Raw genomic sequence first — 11,640 nt, 5'->3', positions numbered from 1 at the left:
GTCGTGGACTTCGAAGGGTTCTCAGCGACCTTGTGAGTAGTTTCCTTTATGCATATTTTCAGCTAATCCCGAGCTAACAGTGTGTATCTACTGTGATTCGGGTGGATTCGTACCTCTTTATTGTCCATCAGCCGTTCTTGACCAACTGAGGCAACGGTTGAAGTCATTTAGTCGTATACCATTGAGCTCGAGAAAGCCCAGCGGTTAGGTTGCGAACTCACCAAGTGTGAAGGCTCTGGTTCGAATCCAACCTCGTTATCTCCATTACTTCTGTTATGTCTGGCCAATCTGACTGCAACTTCGCCCTCGTGTTTCCTTCAGATGGCATGGTAGTTAGGCACCGAGAGGGCGCTACAGCTGCTGTCCAAAAATGAAGTAGATCTCAATGACAAACCTAGTGAACATCACAGTTCGTTCAGCTGTAGAACTCCTGCGGTGCCATGCAATCTGAAGGAAACACGAGGGCTTGCTTACTGCCAGGTTTCACAGGACTAGAGAGGAGCAGTCGATATCCAGACATCGGGTTCGAATCCTGGATCTTCTGGACAGTAAATTCGCCTCTAACTACTGAGCCGTCTCGCTCCAGATGCTTGGCCTTCCAACTTGCGGCGATGAGCTTACGCAGGCTACCAGATGAAAGTTATCTTTTTTTCAGATCCCCAGCGAGGGAAGATCTAACACAAGTCGTTCGAATGGTAGTCTCTCATCTACACGGCGAATCAGACATAATTCTGAGGAGGTCTGTTGACTGGACAAAACAAATGTTATACGAAATTCGCCCCGTGTGTGTGTGTGATCCTCCACGTTTTATTCTTGTGTATGTTCACATCAGGTTGGGCTCAACCTCGACCGATGTAGTCCTTGACTTTGTAAGTGTAATGTCTTTAAACACGCTTTAATCCTGTTCGCACGACGGTATGTGCATAAACAAATACCGGACGCTGAATAAACAGACAAATGTACATGCTTTCCACGAACCAGCACGACTTTTTCTAGCCAATAGGAATGATTTATCGAAGGCTTACAACATACAGGGTGCCTACCTGTCCAAAATTATGAAATGTAGCTCAATTTGGACTCAACTGGGATAAACTTTTGTGACGAGTGAAACAGGAAGATAATTCAGACTAGCTATAGTAGACTCCCTAGTTTGTTTATGGTGCTCTGTGAATTCAAGAAATGTGAGGAGAAAGGAGTTACGGGATAGAAGAGCAGAAATCAGACAGACTGTCATTAAACTGTCACAATGAAGGAGCGCAACACTTGGAACGGAAAATCACTCACTGTCCTGGAATGTGGAAGGAAACAAAAGGCACGTGATGATGTCGTAAGCCTGGTCCGTAAGACATTCTGGATTCAGACAAGCTCGTTTTCTGTGTTTCGATCGGTCACTTGAAACCGAATGACTGTGTAAAACTAGTTGAAGATGAAAACGCTGGCATTTTCGGTTGACTGTCGGCAACCGCGCCGTTAGTGGCATTTACATGGTGAATTCATAACACCTCCCTTGCCACAGATTTTAGAAAACTCGGCAAAAGTGCAAGCAAGGTTAAATTCTAAAGTTCATCTAGTTAACGATACAAAATGCCCCTTATCCACGGACAACTAAGCGTATGAACTGTAACGTGCCTGATCATAGCCAAATCGTCTGGATGAATACTACGCACCTGTCAACAGCACAGAACGGAAGTTGTTAAACTGAAATGAGTACCCACCATAGCACTGGGTGCACAAAAAACGGATCATGTTCCCACCTGGATAGACAGGATGACTTATCGTCCGCATAGTCTGATAATTCCCACTATGCTCGATCTGCTATTGAATGAGACTGTGCATATTCTAAGGTCGCGGGACGGTAGTTGGGTTGAGTTAGATGACTTGTGAGACCTCACAAGCCATGCCGAATAACTGTTCCGGAAACTGGGCTTTTGTCGTGCGTCCTAGATGCGGCGGACTTGGGTGGACTGCCGCGGCGTCACTCGTCACAATGATAAATAATAATAATAATAATGGCAATAATCAATGTAATTATGCCAAGATTTATTTGCTGGCGTCCTGATCATCACTCCAAAAAACGAGAAATAGTTTCCTTCTGGACCTTCAGAGAGTATTAGAACGAGAGTTTGCAAGAAATGGTAATCAGACAACCTTTCCACTTGACCATGCGGGCTAGCAAGGCTTTGCAATTACTGAGCAGTCTTGGACTAGATGAACGGTGCTCGGTGTCAGGATGTCCTTCAAAATGGTTTATAGCAGCTGAAAAAAGGGACTCACGTTGATGTAGATCACGATTTTGTCGGGTATCCCAAAGTCTTTGGAAATTTAGGTCTTTGAAAAGTCCATTAATCGACTTTGGACGCTGACCTATTCTCAATTTGAAATTCGGTCAGAACACCCCCCTTAGAAGGTGTGAAAAACCGGTGGCCCATGTTTTTCTGTCCTGTGACAAGATGTTTTGTCAAATTGGAAGACTGCCCGATGAAAGATCCTAATGCCGTCCATGAGAAGTAGGCGTTACTTTTCGAGAAATACACTCATTTGTAAATCAATTTGGTTTTCACGAGAGACTCAACTGAATCTCTCTTTTATGATATTCTACAAAACCAAAATGATTTGCAAATAAGTGGATTTCTCGAAAACAGTGCGATTTGGGTTCAAGTAGATCATAAGGTTGGCGGAAACTCGGAGACTGCGCTTACCTGATGAGCCCCAAGAAGGGCAAAACCGGTCGTGGGCTATCGAAGAGTTTTCATCAACCTTGTGAGTAGTTTCCTTTAGGCGTTACTTTGTCAGGTAGCTGATGAAGTGTTGAGAAGGTGCATCGTTAGATGCCGTATAGAACCAGTCATTTCTTTCGCTATATTTCCACTTTTTGTGGATGAATTTAGTGCTTGTTGGTCAGTGTCTGAATCGGTTAAAAAACCGAGCCGTGTCAGGTCTCCACTTCCAACAGCTTCATCATTCAGGTGAGCACAAAACGAGGCACTGAACCGAACTGCCGTTCAAGTTAAAGATTCATTCTCTCGTAGACTATACCTATATGGTGAGCTCAGGAAAAAACGATATAGCTAGTGGCTGTTAGTAAATTTCGATAAATCGTTCCGCTGACACTTGTATGGTCTGGTCATAAGCCTATAAAAGCCTGGGTTTGAAAATTTCCACTGGAAACGAAAAATATGATCATGCTTAAACACAGTCCATCAGTTCACCGAGTTTAAGCTTCAGAAACAAGTTTTTAGAACTGGTCAGTCAAGGAAAAAAAAGAGACCCGGGGTGATATGTCCATGACTTACCCTAGAATAGCACCCCAAGCCCAGGGCCAGCCGATTAGAAACCGTGTGACAATCATCAGCGTGAAGGCCTCAGCAATGCAGGGAATGAAAGCAAGTCGAAAGACGCTTCCGAATACAGCCCGAAGAGTGGTCGGATCGATGCCCAGACCGGCACGAGTTAGAATGGTAGTGAGTGCCAGCTGACGCAAGGTCCCAGACAACTCCGGGTTTACCACCAGCAAGGCAGCCAACTGGACTTTGTAATCTCTAACGGGAAATAGGGCATTGTCGTCGGAGTGTTTCGGAAAATTGTGTCCAACTTGACTGAGTGGGTAGGATCCGTTTGGTAAAAGGCCCTCGTGAAAGATGCGATACGGTAGTGCGAAAGCGCCAATATTCCGTAAGGCCAGACCGCCAACCAGCATTCCTGAAATGTGTATTAGTGAAACAACATAAACGGTAGATCATTTCAACAGTTGAAAACGACAGACAACCTTTACGAAATTTCCACATTCGCTTGATCAACATATCACTGACAGTGGTGGAAATTTTATCCACACCTGCCTGGATAGCTAGAGCTTCATAGCCAAATACGTTTTCCCGAGTGAAAAACTTTGGCCGCCTGATCTCAAAATCAACAGCTTTGGGTCTTCTACACGCGTTTGGTGGCAAACCCTGAACTACTCATCACTCGAAATTTCGAAAATCAAAATTATACTCAAGCAGAAATATTTCTTTCCCACATTTTGCCGAAATTTCAAGTGGACAATGTTGTCATAGGTATACGTCGATGTTGCCAGAAAGATGAACCTACAACTGAAGAATTCTTTTATCGAACGGTTCATTTGGCTCCAAAACATTTCGTTTCTGTCATACGTTGTCCCGTCCTGCATTGTTTTGTGGATGCGAGAATTGGAAATATCTTATCCTGGGTGTCTAAACGTCGCATTTAAGATGGGATGTATCGATCGTGTCTTCAATGAAGTAGTTATCGGGACATGGTACAACGGGTCATTTATCTCCAGCATCACCGACCGTGGTCGCTTTGCCTCCACAAGTTGGATGATGAGCTTGCGAAATCCAGATTCCTTTTGGGACTGGCGTCGTTGCAGTATGGGTCCCATGAACACCTCATTGTCTGATGTCAAATTGGATGTCGACCAGCATTCTATTTACATTCAACGCTGCTCGAAACAGGTCTGGGCTGCTGTTTTTGCAGATCTTGCCGACGAATCGTCGGATATTGGATATTGATGTGCTTGGTATCTATTGACATGGCGCCGCCTCTCACTGAGGTATACCATTAGAAGAAACTTTTTAGGTTAAAACAGGCCGTACGGCGACGCGGGAACCTGAACAGAGATCTGGTTATCCACACGATGTAACCCCTTCGCTGAAGATCTTCTGCGACCCTGTCAGGATAGGCAACATGTACCCCTACACAGAGATCCTGTATACCAAAGATCATTCTCTTACAACTAAGTCTAGCGGTGGTCACCTCATATGTTCTAGTGGTGTGAGAGTCATCAACATAATGTGCTGTGTGCTCGCCTAGCTCTCATTTTCCGCCATATTGTACAGATGAATCTGTTGGTCGTCACTGCGCAGACTTGCCCCTCACCTTCAACGCATGATTCTTAGTTAATTAGATACCCTCACGTGTTTTTATCAATGTCACTAGATCATATGTCCATCGTTTTTTTCAAGCAGGCATTTTTCAAAATATTTAACTCACACTTTGCTCTTCTCCTTTAATAATTTGTATATTTGTGGAACCACTTGCTTCTCTAATTAGGAATGATTTGAAGACTGTTCAACTTCTCGTCCAGCTAGCAAAACCTCCTCTTGTTGCCCATAATTGTAGCCCTCGGATGATACTGGAAATGGTTTTGGGGCCATACCACACCGGAATGCTACTGGTGGTGATCTAATGGGACTAGGCCTACTTGACTGGTGTAAAATTTCGTATACATGTTGTATAAAGACTCTCTGTATCCTTGTTTCAGTAGGCCTCTTCTGTATTTCAGAATGTAACGGATACGGGTGAATGCTGCTGGACGATTCTAACCTGTCTTGCAGTTCAATCAGTTCACACACGAACATAAAGCCAGTGCAGGCACACATATTCGAGACAAAACTGACAAATACAGGCCCCCTATTAAATGATCCAAGTACAATATGAGTGAATTCATCGATGTTCTAAAGCTGTGTATCTTTGACATTTCATCATTTGTAATAAAACAAAGTCAGATTTCATATCAAAAAGCCAGATTGGGAAGACCACTTACTGTGGAGATTTCGTCCTGCAAGTAGTCAGTCTATGCTGAAAAGCTGAGAAGCTGCTTCATCTTTATTGGGAATTATCTGCAGTGCGCATCTCACGAAACGCCGGAGAGTCTCGAACTACTAGCCAGGAGGTCGCGGGCTCGAGACTCTTCGGAGTTTTGTGAGATGCGCACTGCTGATGATTTTCAATAAGGATGAAACAGCTGTACAGTGCTTCTCGGCTTTTCAGCATAGATTGGCTTCAATTACAGGACGAAATCTCAACAAAAATTCCAGATCTCCTCACACTACCAACAGACCACTTACTGTTTCATACCGCCGTCTACCTGTTTTGACAATGGAGGCTAAGCGAGATCTATTACTCGCGTGTTTAATGTCAAAACATCGGCTCTGGTCTGGACCACAGAAAGGTCATGTATCGCTGGTATACATTTTTGACTAAAGAGCATTTGGAAGTAGCCCGAAAACCTAAACGGGGTCTTTTTGGAATAGGCGCTGTTACAAGGGGGTGGTTCCCGGAAATGCCGGGCGAGTTAAGCAAACTATAAAGGTCGATGCTAGCGTGACTTTGGAGTGTTTTTTCAAAACCAATGGACATAAATTTTCCAAACACGTGACTATCTTTGAAATCAGCTGATTTGTGCTGTTTTAACGAGGACTGCGTGTTCAAAATATCGAGGACAATCGGGAAAATGCATCGGTCTTCCAAAAAAAAAACAGAAAAACACAAATATGCATCAGTTTCTGCTTAGGTAGACTTTTATGTAACAAAACGGCACCAGAAGAGACAGTCCAGGAAAATTCCACTTGGCGGTCGCATAATCGTCTTTTGAGAATAGCCGTATTTTCAAGTTTCAAAACAAACGCACAGGGTTTCTGTTTTCTGTGACTTTTGAAAAGGGCAAATACCAGTTTCCCCATGATGAATAAACACCCATACTTCTATTTTTTGTTTTGCAAACAAGGCTATACTAGATCAACCGAGATTACACGAGGCGGTGTGCAATTATCAATGAAATCGCCTGGGTCTAAAAGTACAAAATCCAAGTAGAGTTAGATCCAATTAACCACCCCACCCCCATCCCCAAACCATTGTCCCAGCACCCTTGGACGAACACAGGTGGACGAAATCTGTGAACGACCCCAAGAGGAATTTTCCATTAAGGTGTCCCAGACTGAAAAAGCAAGGACGAAAAATCCGTGTTCATCGACGAACCCCCCCCTAACCAGTCTATCGTAAATCTTAGTCATCCCCACTAATCAATAAAGAGGAACATTAGACTGAACACCCAGCACTGATCCTGTCACTGGTCATAAGGAATCTCACGGATTTGTTCCCTGACTGCCTTAAAACCCAATCAACCTACTTACTTACTTTATTGGCCTGACGAAGTTTTTGTGTCAAAAGCGAGACGTTGCCCAGCAATAAATCCACCGATTGTTTACCAACCCTCCCCCTGAAACGATGACTTCCCAATCGGTCCCAAACATTTTCCAATTGAGGCTATACTAGTCCACGAAAAGCCCTTTCACAAGTAGTTTCGTCGACCATGCTCTTGTTGCAGACAGCGAGTCCAGTGATGGCGATAGTTCCACCGTGCGACTTCCTCAAGCCAAACCAAGTTTTGTCGAACACCAACTATTTTCACAGACTAACAGCTGCGCCGTTGCACACAAGTAATAAACGTTTGCGAGAATGTAGCTGAAATACCAACTTTTTCAGCGCGGTTAATAAACAGGCGTGTGGGTTGAACATTACAGGGGGTTTGTCGTTCTTGAAAACTATGATAAATGTTTTCATAATTAACCTGGAGTGCAGAAAATGTGACAAATTGTTCAAAAAGCACCCTCATGACAATCGTGCAGGTCGTGGAGCAATAAGGTTCAGCAAAAACCTACCGTTTACACCAAAAACGCGAATTTTCGAATCAATCATTTGTTCTTTTTTGGATGTGTGGTGTTAGGTGAATTATGGTTGTCACGTCATGAATTTCAAAGACGAAATCGATCCAACAATCAACAGTCCCGTTTCAACCTTGAAGTGCAAAACTCCATTCACAGCAGGTAACTCGTTGGAAAATAGTTTTGAAATGGCATTCGAGTTATGTAGCTTTTCCGTCCACTGACACGCTTGTGTTGACGGATCAACTACAGACTCAATGTGTAGTAACGGTATTTTCCTCAGCTTAGTTCTTGGTCTGAGCCTCCCAAGCTAGCGTTCACGTCAAAACAACCACCAAAGGTGCACAAGGTCTATTAATGCCCAAAACGAAGTCAAGAACAGTTGTACAGCGCTTCGTATATGTAGCGTAAGCGGTCATAACCTTCTGGAAGTTCTGACGCGTTCTGGATGCGCCATTGGCAACCGGCATTTGGCCAATACTTGGGAATGATTGGCTGTTGGGCCCAGATTGTTGACCAATCAGATCTCGTCTTGATGCCGGACCGGCAAGCATCCCGAATTCTGGGCCAACCTCGAGTGGGCCAGGCTTATCGGCCGTAGCAGCGCCTAAAGACGTGCGGTATAGTGTGATGCGTGTGGATTATGCACAGCTATCGTCCCCCCTATCTTCTCGAATCATCGGCGAACGAAAATGTGGCAACTATGTGGAAAAAATACACGGTTATGAAAGCTGATGTGGTCGCATGTATCATTCACCTAAGTTAAGTCGTGAATAAACCAAGGGGATCCGTTTCACATCTTTCACGTTCAAACCAAGTTAGACCCAGACTTTGCTTACTTATAACATCAAGGGCAAATGTGGGTAAATCATGTGGTTATCGCTTCGGTCTTGATACCGCTCTATATGTATGTTTTAGGTCCAGTCTTAACAATACTAGAGAGACGGTGGGAGTCAGTTAAAAGGCTGAAGTATTTACCGTTCTCGACTAAAATAAGCTGATTTGGTTGAATTCGTGAACAACTTTGTCATGTAACTCTCCATTCTCCAAATATTCCGCGGAACTTGAGAATCACGCCATATTTTTACCATATTCCAGTTTGGAGTTGCACGTAAGATTCCTACCAAACGCAACGCTTTCAACAGTTCCTACGTTTCTGGAGCATCAATTCATTAATCACTTTAGCGACCCCAGGTAACCAGTCCCAATATTTCATGACATAACGGTGCAATCTGCTGAGAAAAAACCGAAAGCCTCCAGCGTTTTCCTGCTACCAGACTGAGATTTTGAATTCAAACGTTCGTACACAATGGAGTTAGGTTTCGTGCCAGTCACAGAATCGTTTCTCGCTTAAATCTATTTCTGACCTCTTGACTGCTCAGAAGCTAGACAACACTTTGGTCTTCACAGGTATTAGGCTGTGTTCAACGGGAGGTCATGATAGAGATCCGCGCAGCGGCTTTCTTTCTTTGGGTATATTTGTAATGTACTACTCATAAGGCTGCTGAAAATCCGTCGACATTCCACGACTGGTTTTGCCCTTTTTGGAGCTCATCAGGTGAACCTCTCGAAAAACCAATTAGTTTGCAAATGAGTGTGTATTCGCTGATTTCGTGCAATTTTATTTCAAGGCTGACGGAAACTCGGGGACTGCGCCTACCTGGTGAGCCCAAAAAAGGGCGAAACCGGTCATGGGCTGTCGACGGATTTTCAGCAAACTTATGAGCAGTACATTACAAACAAAGATACACATGTATCGCGATAACTCGAATATCGTAGCGAGTGAAACATAAGGTGGCCTGGTGCAGCACATTCAATCGCCTGGAAACATCAAAACCGAGAGATTCAGCTGGGTTCTAGGTGAGTCTCTCGAGAAACCAAGTTAGTTTGCAAATGAGTGTATATTCGCTGACTTCTTCGGGTATTTCTCTGGTCCATCTGAGTGCGTGTTTGAAGAGCCTAAACCTGAGAAACTACTTTGATAGGACAAGCATTAGTCAGTTCAAAAGATCCAGTAGCGCTAATGTATTTTTTCAAAAAAAAACAATACGCTGCATTGAACAACATTGTTTTGGCCACCATTGCCTCGTACCAAGGTATCTTATAAAGCATAATCACAGCATAGTTTTAAGAGGACGATTCAATAGGAAAAATGAAACAACTTACCCAGCAGTCCAGGCAGATGCAACAATTCCATCAGTTCTCCACACACAAAACCAAAAGCGTAGTAGATGATCACAGACAACGCTGCACCTCGACGGCATTCCAGAGCTTCCACGTAATTAGGATCAAGTGAATATCCTGGGCCTTCAGTCAGATCTGCGCTCTCGACTGCGATAGTCGTGGAGATGGTAGCTGTGCTGCCGTTTACTGTCTGCTTTTGATTGTCCTCGGGCACAGCAACTCGGCGACATATCGGGGGTAACGCCACGTTTGGCATGATGGATAGGATAGTGGAGTATACGGCGAGCACGAATAGTGCATATGTGGTCATTGCACTGAGATGTCGGTAGAGAAACATCAAGCCCCGAGTAAGCCACTGGGGTGGGCGAAGACGTCGAGGACACGTTCGACACCATTTTTTGCACGTAGAACACCATTTGGATGATGAAGAACGGCATTGAAGCGATTGCTGGTCTTCTATCTCATCTTCATCGTTGGAACGATTTTGTCCGTGTGGATCACACATCGGGTGGATTCTTTTTCTTAGGTGGCCTGGACCGACTTGGTGTAAGGCACCATCCTGTTGAGCGGTAGGAAGGCTTTTCGCTTCGGGTTGTGGGTAGTTTTGTTTGCGGAGGTCGTACAAAGGGAAGTGGGCTGAAGTTAAAGGGGCGAAAAAAGGGGGAGTCGATGACCTAGCTACCAATTAAGTTGCCGACGAACTTGGAAACGAAATAGCGTTGGATGCATCGTTTGCATCCCTCTTTTTCCCGCCATCTTCGTCGTTATCATCACTCTGCGTAGGTCAGTGTTCTGGTACGGAAACCGGCAACATTCTTAGGAGAAAACTAATCAGCTTTTCAGACATTGTGCTACCTCTGCTCGGTTTTCACCGGTTTGAAGTGGTTTATGGTTTGATATCCCAGTTATATGACTGCCTAGTACGAATACAAGAAGAGTAATATATCAAGAAAGAGGCCTTTCAACGTCTAACAACGTATCCAACTAAGATTTGGGAATGCAGGTCTAACGGTCAGAAGGGTGAGATAAAGACCAGGTGGGATCTTTTCTCCTTTTATTCGAAAGCAATATTGTCTCTGCTTGAAGCATTCGCCCTTGTAGTCCTCTTGGCAGAAATAATGGGCGTAGATGGGGTGACAGACAGTTAGACAGTCTCTTTGTGACTGTCTACGTTTGCGAAAGGTCACTGCATCCACGCTCGCAAACGATATGGACGACTTGGTGTCTTGAGCCTGAATCTAACCAGAGGAAACCGGAACAGGGCGGTGTTGTTCACACAGCGCTGAGCACTAATCAGTGTGGTTAGTGATTCCTCATTCAATAGGGTTATATGCACACACTTGTGAGTATTCTTTCCTTGAAGAGATTAGAAAGAAAAGGATGCCTACTTTCCCCTAATTCATCTTTTGTCCATATACAGCTAAACAAGCTTACCTAATTTCGTAATTCTTCTGATAGAGTAGTTTCTAAAAAAAGTTCAAAAACCTACTAGAACGACTGACTTTCCCATCCATGTTTCGATTGTTCGCACGTCAGTTTAACCACATCTGAGTTGAACTCATCGACAATTTTAAAACTAAGGATCTAATTCTTTCAAAAGCAAACAAGCAAACGCTTCAATTTAAGAATCCAGGACATATATAGCTCACAGTTAAAGATCACTTTCTTGCCCCACAGGGTCGGACATTTTCGCATGCTTTTAAACAACTTTGCGTGCCAAGCATTTTGATACCGAATTTCCCCACCCAAACACTAATTTCGTCACTAAATCGGCCAAAGCTGTACTTCCTCAGTGTTCCTCTGTTAGGGCTATCGGAAAAAGAGGGAAGACGACAGGGGAAGACTGATGTGAAAGAAATGAACAAGTGCGCTTCGACTCGTTGGCCTATTTGGAAGAGTAGAAACCCTGAGGGGAACAACATCTACTGACTGATGATCCACAAGCGCGTCTGCTATTCGCAGTCGCGCTCTCCTTGAAAAGGCATCACATGGTTTG

At 44.1% G+C, this 11,640-nt stretch overlaps 2 protein-coding genes across 2 annotated transcripts in view; one reads left to right on the top strand and one right to left on the bottom strand.

Moving 5' to 3' along the window:
* Positions 1–3,294: 3,294 nt before the first annotated feature.
* The window catches only part of T265_06931 (hypothetical protein), a gene marked incomplete at both ends in the record, with an annotated part of 68,527 nt that continues 60,181 nt past the window's right edge, over positions 3,295–11,640 (bottom strand). Inside the window, 3 exons of the mRNA XM_009172334.1 lie at positions 3,295–3,699; positions 7,849–8,067; positions 9,627–10,280. Coding sequence (XP_009170598.1) covers positions 3,698–3,699; positions 7,849–8,067; positions 9,627–10,280 — 875 coding nt within the window. The remainder of the gene's footprint in view (positions 3,700–7,848; positions 8,068–9,626; positions 10,281–11,640) is intronic.
* T265_06933 (hypothetical protein) overlaps positions 7,544–11,640 on the top strand; it is a gene marked incomplete at both ends in the record, with an annotated part of 13,274 nt that continues 9,177 nt past the window's right edge. Inside the window, one exon of the mRNA XM_009172336.1 lies at positions 7,544–7,622. Coding sequence (XP_009170600.1) covers positions 7,544–7,622 — 79 coding nt within the window. The remainder of the gene's footprint in view (positions 7,623–11,640) is intronic.

Source organism: Opisthorchis viverrini (genome assembly GCF_000715545.1).
Source record: "Opisthorchis viverrini unplaced genomic scaffold opera_v5_152, whole genome shotgun sequence".
Taxonomy (NCBI): domain Eukaryota; kingdom Metazoa; phylum Platyhelminthes; class Trematoda; order Opisthorchiida; family Opisthorchiidae; genus Opisthorchis; species Opisthorchis viverrini.
Note: the sequence above shows the minus strand (reverse complement) of the source record. Positions and strands in the feature narration are given on the sequence as shown.